Here is a 15,416-nt window from a genome sequence, read left to right on the forward strand (position 1 = left end):
CAAAGCGGGCAAAAAAGTTATTTAGTCTGCCTGGGAGCAAGACATCCTGGTCCGTGACTGGGCTGGATTTCTTCCTGTAGTCCTTATATTTATGATATGACTTACTGAAATCTATGCTCCCTTATTAATGTCACCTGTTAAATCCACTTCAATCTGGTTAAAGAAGGCTTTTTAAGCCTTAAGACAATTTATTTAATTTATCTGTTATTTTACCAGGTTAGTTGACTGAGATCACGTTCTCATTTACAACAAGGACCTGGGGAATAGTTACAAGGGAGAGGAGGGGGATGAATGAGCCAATTGTAAACTGGGGATTATTAGGTGACCTTGATGGTTTTTGAGTGCCAGATTGGGAATTTAGGATAAGTACCATGGATCTTTAATGACTTCAGAGAGTCAGGACACTCGTTTAACGTCCCATCCGAAAGACGGCACCCTACACAGTGCAGTATCCACAATCACTGCCCTGGAGTATTGGAGATTGTTTTAGACCAGAGGAAAAGGTGCCTCCTACTGGCCCTCCAACACCACTTCCAGCAGCATCTGGTCTCCCATCCAGGAATTGCCCAGGACCAACCCTGCTTAGCTTCAGAAGCAAGCCAGCAGTGGTATGCAGGGTGGTATGCTGCTGGCACATGGATTGTGTATGTGCACCATTCAAAGGGTGAACAGGCAAGACAAAATATTTAAGTGCCTTTGAATGGGGTTTGGTAGTCGGTGTCAGGGACAGTGATTTGTTTCAGGAACTGCAATGTTGCTGGGTTTTTCATGCTCAACAGTTTCCAGTGTGTATCAAGAATGGCCCACCACCCAAATGACATCCAGCCAACTTGACACAACTGTGGGAAGCATTTACAGTCAACATGGGCCAGCTTCGGGGGTACACATATTTTGAAGATGTTATTGCAGGTGCAGCGAAATTATTATGTTTGTAGCTCCAGCATTGAAGTAATACCTAACAATATAAAACCATACACACAAATTCAAAAAATAAAAATAAAGGAATTAAGAAATATCAGAAAGAGCAAAGTCAGAGTTCGGAATATAAATATATAACAGGAGGCAGCTGAGAAGACGGTTCATAGTATTGTCTGGAACTGAGCGAATGGAATGGCATTAAACACATGGAAACCACGTGTTTGATATATTTGGTACCATTCCTCCAATTATGATACTGCAATTACCACGAGCATGTCCTCCCCAATTAAGGTGTCACCAACTTCCTTTGACATATATAAATATATGTATATGATGGTGTGTATGGACACTATATGAATAGAAAAGTTGTGTACAGCAATAGCTATATAGGATGAGCCTTGACTAGAACACGTTTACTCCAAATATAAATCTTTGCTGTTTTTAAACAAGTTATAACTTTCTCTTTTGTCACTTTTTACATTTACATTTACAATTAGTCACCATGAGTCACTGTTTCAGAAGACATCATGGGCTACCTTCTATAAATCTATAGCTAGCCATAACTCGATGCCAATCCATCTCTTTATCCAAAGAACAGCAAGGATTTCCGTTTGAAGTAAACAGTTTCTGTTGCAAAACGTTTTTCAACAGATTTTGCAACAGACAGAACGTTTTGCAACAGAATCGGCGTAATGAATACAACCCATGCCTAGGTTGAAAGAGCTGATGAATATGTAATTCAGAGTTTCCTACTGTGCTCTCTTTGGTTTAATGAATAGCGAAGACTGATATCCCGGAAAACCAATCCGTGCACAGGCTGAATCTTTATTTTGGACCAATAGAAGTATTTTGCTTATCCACGCTGCCACGCAGGCACAGAAGACGACCATTAATAGCTAAGGTAAAGTAAAAGAGGCGGGTTCTAGGAAGCACCATAGGACACGTAGGTAGATGTAACGTTTTGCTTTTTAAATAGTGAAAATTGTATTCCATGAGTATGTCATAGTTATTATGTTTTTTTTATAAACACTCTTGTACATTGACATATGTTATTCTGCTTTAATTAACTGTCAATTGTGTTCACACAAATGGTGGCAAAACCTAACCAGCTTTTCAGTTAGCATTCAGTAGCTAGCCCCAGACGAGCAGCCAAGAGTAACGTTAACGACGAAAAAACTGCTAATTAACGTTAGCTAGCTACGTACTACTAGCCAACATTGAAACATAACTGGCTAACTAACTTCTGGATGCGAAGATCCTGCGACGTATAAAATTACGTTGCAACACGTTATCAAACCCAAACATTGTGTTTCTATTTTTAAACAGGTGTTTACAATGGACCTTCCACATCATGGCTACCGAGCAAGTGGTAAGTAGCTAGCTACATGTTATCTATGTGATACAGCTAACTAATAATGTAGCTTGCTAGAGTTAGGTTACGCTTCGGATACACCGGATGTACATTAATTTCCAATGGAACGCTGGGATTGCTTTGCACACGTTAGATTTTTCGAATGTATGCAACAAACGATATGCTTAGACTGCTTGACAGAAATGGTAGTAGAAGGTGAATGTTGAACTTTGTTGCATACATATCCAGATGATGCTGGATACTATTTTGCGCAATAACTCTTACAATACACCAAAAGATTAATCGAAAGTATGAGTCAAGCTTTAAACTTTGAAGGCTTGACATACATTGTAGCAGAAAGGGAATGTTGAACTTTTGTTGCGCACATAACCAGATGATGTTGTTTAGTATTTTGTACATCCACACTGTCGGTGTGATCAAGGCATTGAGCTTTTGTTGGACGCATATCCAGATTAGACTCCCGAGTGGCACAGTGGTCTAAGACACTGCATCTTATTGCTGGAAAGGCGTCACTACAGACCCAGGTTCGATCCGGGGCTGTATCACAACCAGCCATAATCTAGAGTCCCATAGGGCAGTGTGCAATTGACCCAGAGTCGTCTGGGTGAGGGGAGGATTTGGCCGGTGTAGGCCACCATTGTGAAATAATAATTTGTTCTTAACTGACTAAATTAAGGTTAAATAAATATAATGCTGCATACTATTTTGTGCAATGAAGCTATCGATGTGATCAAAGCCTGAGGCTATCATTGCATCCCGCATGGCATGACTATTGTTTGTAGTTACAGGTTTGATACTCATATTGTCACTCATAATTGCCTTAACTGTTATGTAATTGTCATACTTCACCCTAGCCCATTCATAGACTAACTGAACCAGAATCTGTGCTTTACATGCTGACTAGACTGGGCACGCGCATGTTGATTTTGTCCATCCACAACAGATGTGACCAGGACACATAGGTTGAAATATCAAAAAGATCTCTGAACCAACTATATTAATTTGGGGACAGGCTGAAATGCATGAAACATTTGTGGCAATTTAGCTAGCTTACTTGTCGTTGCTAGCTAATTTGTCTTCGGATATAAACATTGGGTTGTTATTTTTCCTGAAATGCACAAGGTCCTCTACTCTGACAATTAGTCCACAGATAAAAAGGTAAACCTAGATGGTTTCTATTAATCTTTCCTTCAGTCTTCTTCTTTGGACTTTATATGGTGGTTGACAAACAACTTTAAGATGCATTACCACCACCGACTGGAGTGTGGACCTCAGTTCATCTTGGTATATGATCCTAAAAATAACTGAGGAGATGGGGGAGGTGGGACTTGCAGCGCCTGGTTACGCAAACACTCACGAGCAGTTTGGATGAAATGATTGAATAACATGTATGTGTACATTTATTTTGCAATGCTCGCGCACATAATGCAAGCAGTGTGGTCGGCATGTTAGACCTCTAATGCACAGAAAGCTCAGACTCAAACTCCCTTTCATCAATTCTGCAAGCGTTATAATGTCAAAATACAAAATGTCAAAATACTTGATAACCAAATGTGGAGTTTTGCTAAGTAACTATCTTCATTTACTTCTGCTACGGTTGGTATGTATTTCCCAAAAAATTCTAAATTATAATGTACATTATAACGCTTGCAGAGCTGGTGAATGGGAGTTTGAATCTGAACTTTCTCATTGTTCGAGAGGTCTCTAATGCACAAATACTGTTTTTTGTTAAGAGCCCCAATGCTTGGAAACATATCTTTCATGTCAGCGCAAAATAAAAAAGTTTAAATTACTACATTATTATTTTTTACCCCTTTTTTTCTCACCAATTTCGTAGTATCCAATTGTTTTAGTAGCTATTAGCTACTATCTTGTCTCATCGCTACAACTCCTATACGGGCTCGGGAGAGACGAAGGTTGAAAGTCATGCGTCCTCCTATACACAACCCAACCAAGCCGCACTGCTTCTTAACACAGCGCATCCAACCCGGATGCCAGCCACACTAATGTGTCGGAGGAAACACCATGCACCTGGCAACCTTGGTTAGCGCGCACTGCGCCCGGCCCGCCACAGTCACAATGAGACAAGGACATCCCTACCGGCCAAGCCCTCCCTAACCCAGACGACGCTAGGCCAATTGTGCGACGCCCCACGGACCTCCCGGTCGCGGCCGGTTACAACAGAGCCTGGGCGCGAACCCAGAGTCTCTGATGGCACAGCTGGCGCTGCAGTACAGCGCCCTTAACCACTGCACCACCCGGGAGGCCACTACATACCTTTTTAATGGGGTTAGGGGTTCCCACATGGCCATATTTCCATACAGCGCTAATTTACAGAAAACATAGGAGACCGTCGACTCCTTGTGCAAAATAGTTAACTGCGTCGCCGAACACTTTTGTGAAGACGGATGCCACAAAGTGTTGTCCCTGAACAATGATGTCAGCTGCAACTGTGTTAAGTGTACAGTAAGTGTATAATTTGTGAAATTATTTTGATGCTTTATGTTTCTAGAACCGTTTCATGTTTAGATGGAGTATTTGGCTGTTTTGGCCAAATCTTACACAATACCCTACTCTCCCCCACTTCTGTATCTTACACACTACCCTATCCTCATTCCCATTTGTCCCTCTGTAGCAAAGCCAAGAGCCCGTGCAGCTCCCCCCGCTGGGGACCCTCTCCTCTTTGACGATACCAGTTCGGCAGCACCACCAATGAACAGTCAGGGTTTCTACACCCCTGGGTACAACATGGGAGGTGCTCCAGCTGGAGGGCCAGGAGGTGCTGGGGTCAACAACCTGTTTGCTGACCCAATGGCCAGTGCAGCCATGATATATGGCTCTTCCCTGGCCAACCAGGGAAAGGATATTGTCAACAAGGAGGTGAGAGAATCACACTACAGACTGGTCTCATTCTCATTAGGGTGATGGCCACGTTCCAGCAAATGAACAGTTAAATAGACTAGAGTTGCTGCTGGTGTGTTGCATTCACCTGTGGGTCCTTTCCGATCCACAGCTGAGGTTTTATTAATGGACTTCAGCCAGATAGGATGGTTAGGGTAAAGCTGTGCATGAGGTAGCCACATGAGCTATAGAGCTGGTCTGCGTCTATTACTTGACTCAGTTTGTGCCTGAGGGAGCCTACTGTTCAGTGCTAGAGGCATCACTACAGACCCTGGTTAGAATCCAGGCTGTATCACAACTGGCTGTGATTGGAAGTCCCATAGGGCCCACAATTGGCCCAACGTCATCCGATTTAGGGTTTGGCCGGGGTAGTTCCGTCATTGTAAATAAGAATATGTTCTTAACTGACTTGCCTTGTTAAATAATAAATAAATAGCTGTATAACATTTACCCACTTAACAAGTTATTTCCCGACCCGTGCTTATTTGGTTTAGCTTTTCCAATATCTGAGCCTTTATCCGTAATTGGTAGACGATTCTGATTAGGAAATCGTTGTTTGCATCGCTGAGCAGTGCCCAATAAATAATTAAATCTAATTGTTGGATGCTACCACCCCCTCCAAATCTCTTTGCGCAGACAACTGTCTGTTTCACACCTGTTTGCACTAGCTAATCAGCCTCACAGGCGAATTAGAATGGCGCATGTATGGGAAAACATTGACATCCATGTTTTGATTTGGAAGTGGCTGGTGCATCTACCAATTGGATTTAAATCTTTCTACGCAAACAACGATTTCCCAATCAGAACCGTCTGCTGATTAAGGCTCCAATGTCGGAAAAGTATAGCCTCAAAAAAGCATAGGCACTGGTCGGCAAATAATGAGACTGTGCCAACCATCTTTGATTCCACTTATCATGACAGTTAGAGAAATTAACCTGTGCAATCTCTCTTCAGATCAGCAGGTACGTGTCTGTGAACAAGCTGAAGTATTTCTTTGCCGTCGACAGCAAATATGTAATGAAGAAACTTCTGCTCCTCATGTTCCCATACACACACCAGGTAATCAAGTCATTTTATTACACCAAACGCACCATATCACGTTCTTGCACATGATGTTCTACAGAGTATGATCCTCAACAGCACTGTAGCACACACTGGTGTGTCAAGGTCATGGAGACAGTCTTGGCATTCCTCCTTCGTCTCATGTTCTTGTACATATCAGATAGTTGGGCCTCCAAACAAGATAATCACTCTTTAATCACCCTGCTAGCAGTGTGTATTGATGTGTTGATGTGTGTGTTGATGTGTGTGTTGGTGTGTGTGTGTGGTCACAGAAGATGAGAATTTTCTCTGTTGCAGGCGTAAAATGCAATTGTGCTTCATCAATCTTTATATTAACAAGCATGATATGTTTGCACAAATTACCCTTCTCAGATTAGGAGACATTGTTAGACATTCTGTGCCCTGCTAAATGTTAGATCCAGTAAGAACTATATGTCTGTGATGTTGCGTAAATACATTTCACATTTTGTCGTAATGTCAATAGGACTGGGAAGTTCGTTACCACAGAGACACTCCTCTCACACCCAGGCATGACGTGAATGCACCCGACCTTTACATACCTTGTAAGTATGTTTTATTGATAGGGTATATCAGTAATATGTTTAATATTGAAGTGACGGACTATGAATGGATTTGATTTATTACTGTATTTGTTACACTCCTGAAAACAGGGGAGAAATAATCACGAGAGTGATACGGTGTTGTATTCTCAATTCAACTTTTAGTTCAATTTTTACAAAAGTAACACATTACAAAACAACAGAAAACCCATTATACAAATAACACAGCAAAATATCTTATTAACAACGCACATGTTCATTCACAATCGACATAAAATGGCAGCTGCTCTCAGTACGATGCTATTCTTCACTTCTACCGAGCAGGGCTAATGTTACTCTCTTCAAACTTAACTCTAACTTCCTCAAGACGTTACTAAGACACACCTTAAACACTCTTGACATGTTAGCGAGTTATAACATTTAAATTCCTATTTTATCATCAATAAAGTACCTGAAAACAGGGGAGAACTAATCACGAGAGTGATACGGTGTTGTATTCTCAATTCAACTTTTAGTTCAATTAGAAAAGACCTCGATTTTCCCCAGGAATATGGGTGGAGACCAGAGCAATCGATCTCCGGCTCATAGATTAAGAGCATTTCGTAGATCACAGATTAACACTTTTAGGCACCACAAAATAAAGTAATCAATATAACGTTTACACATTACTCTCACAATTCGTACCCTTTGACAGATTTGAACTTTAACACAATTATATGAATGTTATCAATCTCTATCAACTAATACTGAATGCATCTTTTTAACCTTAGATGTTTTAAGATCCTCACATACTATGAACTTACTAATACTTTTTAATGTATAACAGGCTATGAATATTTCCTTTAACCTGTCACATATTATTTTTCAGCAATGGCTTTCATCACCTACATTTTGCTTGCTGGGATGGCCCTTGGCATTCAGAACAGGTTACATCAACTACTATTTCTTTACAACTGTTCAAACATAGCCAAGCAAATGTATGATTTCTGGAGTGTTAGATACAATGTATTAATTTAAGTGACACTATTTGTCTCATTTTGTTTATGAATCAACCAACTAATGTTCTCCCCCCTCATCATTATTTTCTCTTCTTCAATGGCAGGTTCAGTCCAGAGGTCCTTGGTCTGTGTGCCAGCACTGCTTTGGTGTGGGTCGTTATAGAGGTCTTGGTCATGCTGTTGAGTCTCTACCTTCTCACGGTTCACTCTGACCTATCCACGTTTGACCTCATTGCCTACAGTGGATACAAATATGTGGGGTAAGGGCTCCATTAGATTTATAGCTAGGGTTCCATCCAATTGGTGATTGATTTTCATGTGAATATTCTAAAATCTGCATAAAGAAAATATGTGAATTCTCCCACCAGTGGTGTGTCTACACCAAACAAACTTGTTGCGAATTAAAATCGGTGCGCGATGACTTGGTGCACACAAAATGTACTTTTTCGCTCAAGCGTTCATGTACCGAATAAAAATGTAAAGTTCAATGTGTTTCCATCACATTTTTTCAACTCTACTGATGGTTTTGTCTCACATGGTTCCGTTAAATAGAAAACGTTGTCTACTCTGGTCTTACGTGCTCTTTAGCCAACAGCTGGCAGATACATAGCGGGTAGGTTAGTCTATATTATGAGATTATTATGGATAAGAGCAAGATATTTGTTATGGGGGGGTCAAACAGCAGTCAAGCATTGATCATCATGTCAACAGAATAAGACCCTCAATATTTTATTGGAAATGAGCATCAAGATTACTGTACACTTTCACCACCCTGTGAAGTTCATCATAAGTGGTTTCATCTGTTGCCTAAAACTACATTGTTTCCTGAGTCATAGTGGGAGGACCACCCACCATATCATCGTATGAATCCAAGTTTATGTGACGGTTATATCAATATTTGCGTATAAATGTGTTTCCACCGCCATTTCTCACATAATTAATTTTACAGACGCAAAAAGATCCCACCATGTCGAATGAACATTCTTTCTGCATTTATAAAATTCTACCAAAACTTCCAGTTTCTATCACAGCTGTCGTGATTTTTATTTTTTATATATACGGTATGACTTCACTTGGATTGAAACGTGGTTTATGTTATCTACACTCTATAAGAGATACTTTTCTTTTCGTTTTTTTTACCTCAAGTTGTTACATTTTGCAGACAATACTGTGATACCCCTGAGTTTAAGGATGCTTCTTTGTTTTAGGATGATTTTCACAGTGCTGGGTGGTCTGCTGTTTGGCAGTGATGGTTACTTCGTGGCTCTCGCCTGGTCATCGTGTGCTCTTATGTTTTTCATTGTAAGTACTTTAGAACTCTGTGGAAATGTGTGTTAAGAATTATTCTGAATTTGTCATACCTAGTTATGCATTATAGTAGCCAAGTTGACATAGTTTAATACGTTTTTGTGTCTTTAAACTTCATGTCCAAGAGTTAACAGCATTTTGATCATATCACCAGGTCCGTTCTCTCAAAATGAAGATTCTGTCATCTCTCTCCCATGACTCCATGGGGGCTGGGGCGAGTGCCAAACCAAGACTCCGCCTGTACATCACCGTGGCCACCGCCGCCTTTCAGCCAATCATTATCTACTGGCTCACCTCACATCTGGTCAGGTGACCTGATATGGGGTCTGATGCGGAGGTCCTTTGGTATCGAACTTAAAAAAAAAAAAAAAAAAAAAACTTTAAAAACACTGATGCTTTCTACAAATTTGGTTCTTCTGAGTGTCACTGTTACCTGCCTTTCAGCTCATCTGCCAGAGAAAAGGGGATAATAGATATTGAGTTGTATCTTGTGCTCAGCTTGTGGGTTAGTTTTAAATGAACATTTATTTTTGACTCCTCTACAGTCTGAGACTTTTGTATGCAAGATGAATCGCTTGTCAAAATGGAAGGCTTTTATGTTCTCACCATGAGTGTTTTACGGAGTCCTTTTTGGCCCTCTTATTTACAGAGAAAGAAGGGTTTAGTATTCATGAAATTGGAATATGATTGAGAAACATTTCACACCACACTCCAGTTTTCCTCTAAAGTTTTCTGTGTATATTGTCCATTTGGGCTTACCAGAAATGTTGCAGTATGGTTAAATGTAAAATGATGGAGCTACTCTGAGGATTGCTACCAGTGCACTCTTATCTTCCCCATTTATCCTTCCCTGTTAAACCCTCCTTTATTATGTATCTAAACTTTATAGAGCATGAACAACAATCAGTGTTATGTTTTTTGTAGAAAAATAAACATATTTAGCTTTGAATTTTAACCATGCCTCTGTCTTTTTAACTGAATGTAAAGTTTCAATGGAAAAATGTCTGTTGCTCAGTTTGATCATCTTTGACCTTGAATTTGAGAATGCTGTGACAGTCATATCTGGGAAGTGGTTTGTCCTCTCCATTTGTTCTGGAAAATAAATACTGAACTGTATCTTTAAGGCGGGAACGCGCAGGTGCCGCGCAACCTGCAAAGCGTCCTTTTGGTTTCCAAGGGAACACTGGAACGGATAGAAGGCAGACGGGCAGGAATTCGATTCTTCGTATGGATATCAGACAATATTAACTTTTGAATAATATATTTTGCATAATTCGAGATTTACCGATATACCCTGAACTAATACGTTGCTTTATTGGTAAGCAATGCATTGTTTTTTTTATACTCTGTTTTAAGTGTTTGTCAGCACCTGAGGGGGAGTTTAACAAAAGACTGCTTGACTGATTGTGCTAAATGTAACTTTATATTCTACCGCCATTTTCCGAAGAATGAGCACATTGAGCAGCATTGTTGAGCACCATGTGGCTTCATGAGCAGTCTGCTTTATTTACCATTTAGAAATAAAAATAGTTTTCTATTCAGGAAGATTTTACGTATCCACCTGTGCAATGCCTTTTTGCTGCTGTAGCTGTTTGAATCTGCTAGTATAGCTAGCGAAATCATTCATGCAAAACCAGAAGAAAAAGGGGGAGGACTTTGTTCAGACTTTTCTTAATCTTTAACTTGATGTATGTTTTTATATTCTTACCAACTGAATGACCCTGTTGCAGGGCAGAGAGTAGACTGACTCACAACATTTAGCCACTAATTAATTCAGTAAGACCACCTGATCTGGTCTACCAACGCTGTTATAAATTGGGTTTACTTACGTTTTTCAAATTGTGGAACTACGTTGCTGTTAACTTGAGCTACATGTTTCGCTATGCCTTTGAAATGTTTGACTGCTCTGCTTTGCCCAACAGATCATCTATTGAATGAGTGTTTAAGAAGTCTGCTGGGAGAGAGATGGAGAGTGACACTCACACACTGCCACCCCTTCCTACATCTCTTTATCCCACCACTCTCTACCAGTCCCCGCCTTTCTCCTCTCTTCTGCAGACTTCTTCCACTGTCCATGTTTCACTCCCTCTGTCTCCTCTGTCGATTCCACCATGCCCTACTTGGCTTTCCCCCACAGCCCCAGTTTCCATTCACCTCAAGACTGAATCTCTCTCCCCTCTTTTAGACTCCCTGTCCCCCCCTCAGTTCCTTGACGGACAAAACTTACACTGCCTCAACTCTCCAACCACATCTGACCAAGATGACTTGACCTGCCTCAACTGGTTACATCAAAGAGGCAATTTGCTTCCCCTGCAGCCCTTGCCCAAAACAACACCACTGCCCCAGCTGGAACCCCAGGATCCCATACCTACCCAACACCACCTTACCTCCCCATCCAAGCCCCCTTACTCCTTCAGCAGTCTAATCTTCATGGCGATAGAATACTCACCAGACAAGAGGCTCCCAGTGAAGGGTATATATGACTGGATATTGAACAGCTTCCCCTACTACAGAGCAGCACCTGGGGGGTGGAGAAATTCTGTTCGGCACAACCTGTCTCTGAGTAAGAGCTTCTGTCGGATTCACAGGGACAAGAACCAGGTGAGATGTGTTCACTCGTCTTCAATATGCCAATTGCATTAAGTTTCGCTGTTTGTTTGAAATGATGGTGTTTTGTGATATCGAAGATTGCGCATGATGTGTTTTTTCAGTCTGTGGGGAAGGGCTCACTGTGGTGCGTGTGTCCAGAATATCGATCCGCTCTTCTGGAGGTGCTTAGGAAGACCCAGTATTACCATAGCACTAACAGCAACTTACTAAACAACCCTGCATTGTGAGTATGAACAAACAGTTAACTGCAGTTTAGTTCACAGTGCCAAATCTCACAAATCCTTCTGTGACTACCACATATTTTTGCCCAAATTCTTGTTGTTTAACGCATGTGGGTTAATGATTTGTCTTACAATAGCAGGCTTATCACATCCCAGTCAAAACCTTACCAGTAGTCCAACTAACTATATTTGTCTTCCCTCTCTGTCCTGTGCAGGTTGGAGGGAGCTGATTATGGAGTATCTATGGTGTGTGACACTGTGGCGATCTCAGGTTAGCCCTCTATCACTAAGCATGTCAGCCTCCTAGATCTTGAGACCCACACTAAAGTTTGGGCAAACTATAAAGCCCCAGACAGTATTGTAGTGCCTCTCACAAATGTATTTTTGAAGATGTCGGTTCCCTCGTAATGTTTAGTCATAGTTTAATTGAGGAACAACTGATCTATCTTTTACACCTTAATTCACCTGCTGAATTTTTTCTCTACCTCTTTACTCTGCATGTCGCATGGTTGGTGGGTTTGTGTGCTGTTGTCTTGGCAACAACCTTCTATTTCCTTGACAACCTATAGCCACAGCTACACGATGGCTCCGCCATTTGTCACTCTCTCTTTTAGTGCAGTAACTCCCTACATTCCACTCAGAGAGGGATCGTTTACATGGTATGCACTGTAACGCATGGCTTTTCTATCTCTTTAAGCTTTTACATAAATTGCTCTACTCTACTGTATAGGACACTATTATAAAACATTTGCACATTGCACATCAACAATGTATGCTGATACCTATAATGGATGTTGACATGCCACATTTTTCAATGTACAGTACAAAAACAAATGGTCTCTTGTCACACAGATTCCCTTTCTCAAACCCTTCTCCTCTCCTCCCCCTCTCCCCCAGCCTTGACCTCAGACAACCCACCTCTCTCCTCAAATCCACCTTGCCCTCTGACCCCTGACCATGAGGAGCTTGTCAATATGGAGGCAGTGGAATATGAGGAAGAGGTTGGTGAGGAGATGGAGAAAGACCCCCTGTCAGACAGCGGCTACATAGAGTTCCATTACTACCAGTATCATCAGTACCAGTATCTGGTCCTGCCCGGGGACACTGAACTAGATCTGGAGACTGTAGAGATCCTGCAGCTGGATGCTGAGGCCCAAGAGGCTGCTGGGTCACTTCTGGACCTGGCAGGGGGTGGACATTAGACTGATCTACAGATAATGACATGCAGTGGGGTCCAAACAAATTGACCAATAGACTGGCCTACACTGTGATGCAAGGAGATTATGTGCAACCTGAGTGATAGAAATTGACAATTCGCTGCTGTGTGTTGACACTGCCTGAGATTTGATTTGCTGTCATGAAGTGATATAGCTACTATGATTGCAAATCCAAGCCACCCTACCTGATGCACTGAAACACATTAAGCCACTCACCACATTAATTGACATAAACCAAATCTTGGCATATGCTTTTGGTACAAATGAGGGAGAAATAAGATTGATGCTGTACCGATATGATGATACAAAGAATCAAGACCTCTGTATTTTGATGGAATACTTCCGATGAATGATAACATGAGAAATCTACTGCCAGTTAATCCACTCTCAGATTCAGGGGACAAAGAAAGTTGTTTAATCCTCTTGAATCTTTGTCTGTTCATGATTAACATATTTTTTTAATGTTTTAGATTTTATAATCTCTTTACCAACGGCAGCATTTATTAAACACGTGTTCTTGCGGAGAATATATTTTATAGGCTGTCTAATTTGTTTGTTTAGAAAGAAACCTTAGACTTCTCAATCCATCTATTTTTCACTTCTCAACTTAACAATAAAGCACAAAACTCTTTTAAAATATAGGTGGTAATTTATGTGTCCCAAACCATTTTCAAATACTCAGACAATGACAGGATTCAATGGGCAGACGCCATCTAGTGGGGGGAATTGACTGACTATAACAAAGTATTAACATTTGTATTTGGGTACCCATTTTGGGATTATGGCAAAACACAAAATGTACTGAATAAAATCAATAATCCAGGTCATCTGTAGATTATGGCGGTGTATTAAGTATTTTTTTAGGATCCCCATTAGCTCCAAAGACTGACTATACTATAACAATTCACATTGTAGACAAATGTTTTGCCCCATGTAAAAATATATATATATATATATATATATTTACACTACCGGTCAAAAGTTTTAGAACACCTACTCATTCCAGGGTTTTTCTTTATTTGTACTATTTTCTACATTGTAGACTAATAGTGAAGACAACAAAACTATGAAATAACACATATGGAATCATGTAGTAACCAATTTCTTTTAAACAAATCAAAATCTATTTTATATTTGAGATTCTTCAATCAGCTATCCTTTGCATTGATGATAGCTTTGCACACTTGGCATTCTCTCAACCAGCTCCACCTGGAATGTTTTTCCAACAGTCTTGAAGGAGTTCCCACATATGCTGAGCACTTGTTGGCTGCTTTTCCTTCACTCTGCGGTCCAACTCATTCCAAACCATCTCAATTTGTTTGAGGTTGGGGGATTGTGGAGGCCAGGTCACCTGATGCAGCACTCCATCACTCTCCTTGGTTAAATAACCCTTACACTGCCTGGAGGTGTGTTGGGTCATTTCCCTAATGAAAAACAAATGATAGTCCCACTCAACAGAAATCAGATGGGATGGCGTATTGCTGCAGAATGCTGTGGTAGCCATGCTGGTTAAGTGTGCCTTGAATCATAAATAAATCACAGTGTCACCAGCAAAGCACACCCACACCATAATACCTCCTCCTCCATGCTTTACGGTAGGAAATACACATGTGGAGATCATCCTTTTACCCACACCGCATTTCACAAAGACATAGAGGTTGGAACCAAAAATCTCCAATTTGGACTCCAGACGAAAGGACACATTTCCACCAGTCAAATGTCCATTGCTCGTGTTCCTTGGCCCAAGCAAGTCTTCTTATTGGTGTCCTTCAGTAGTGGTTTCTTTGCAGCAATTCGACCATGAAGGCCTGATTCACACAGTCTCCTATGAACAGTTGATGTTGAGATGTGTGTGTGTCTGTTACTTGAACTCTGTGAAGCATTTATTTGGGCTGCAATTTCTGAGGCTGTCCCATTCCTGTGGCGGTCCTCATGACAGCTCGTTTCATCATAGCGCTTGATGTTTTTTTTGACTGCACTTGAAGAAACTTTCAAAGTTCTTGACATTTTCTGTATTGACTGACCTTCATGTCTTAAAGTAATGATGGACTGTCGTTTCTCTTTGCTTATTTGAGCTTTTCTTGTCATAATATGGACTTGGTCTTTTACCAAACAGGGCTATCTTCTGTATACCACATCTACCTTGTCACAACACAACTAATTGGCTCAAATGCATTAAGAAGGAAAGAAATTCCACAAATGAACTTTTAACAAGGCACACCTGTTAATTGAAATGCATTCCAGGTAAC

General features: G+C 40.9%; 2 protein-coding genes across 5 annotated transcripts; both read left to right on the top strand.

Annotated features, from left to right (window-relative positions):
• The first annotated feature begins 1,690 nt into the window (after positions 1 to 1,690).
• On the top strand, positions 1,691 to 10,074 carry yif1a (Yip1 interacting factor homolog A (S. cerevisiae)). Of its 4 annotated transcripts, none has more exons than XM_064973802.1 (9): positions 1,691 to 1,819; positions 2,245 to 2,287; positions 4,926 to 5,170; positions 6,146 to 6,250; positions 6,738 to 6,816; positions 7,682 to 7,739; positions 7,916 to 8,071; positions 9,020 to 9,113; positions 9,274 to 10,074. In XM_064973802.1, exons 2-9 carry the CDS (start codon positions 2,254 to 2,256, stop codon positions 9,430 to 9,432), a joined length of 930 nt encoding a protein of 309 aa, XP_064829874.1. In that variant the 5' UTR covers positions 1,691 to 1,819; positions 2,245 to 2,253; the 3' UTR covers positions 9,433 to 10,074. The 4 variants fall into 4 exon arrangements, with proteins under 4 accessions (XP_064829874.1, XP_064829872.1, XP_064829873.1 ...); XM_064973800.1 differs by having other exon boundaries at positions 1,806 to 1,865; XM_064973801.1 differs by having other exon boundaries at positions 1,807 to 1,861.
• A 63-nt stretch (positions 10,075 to 10,137) lies between these two features.
• LOC135545856 (forkhead box protein N2-like) lies at positions 10,138 to 13,804 on the top strand. The gene is made up of 5 exons (XM_064973797.1): positions 10,138 to 10,437; positions 11,042 to 11,720; positions 11,831 to 11,952; positions 12,166 to 12,221; positions 12,848 to 13,804. The coding sequence occupies exons 2-5, from the start codon at positions 11,085 to 11,087 to the stop codon at positions 13,150 to 13,152; spliced, it is 1,119 nt and encodes a 372-aa protein (XP_064829869.1). The 5' UTR covers positions 10,138 to 10,437; positions 11,042 to 11,084; the 3' UTR covers positions 13,153 to 13,804.
• Positions 13,805 to 15,416: the final 1,612 nt, after the last annotated feature.

This window comes from Oncorhynchus masou, chromosome 9, assembly GCF_036934945.1.
Source record: "Oncorhynchus masou masou isolate Uvic2021 chromosome 9, UVic_Omas_1.1, whole genome shotgun sequence".
Taxonomy (NCBI): Eukaryota; Metazoa; Chordata; class Actinopteri; order Salmoniformes; family Salmonidae; genus Oncorhynchus; species Oncorhynchus masou.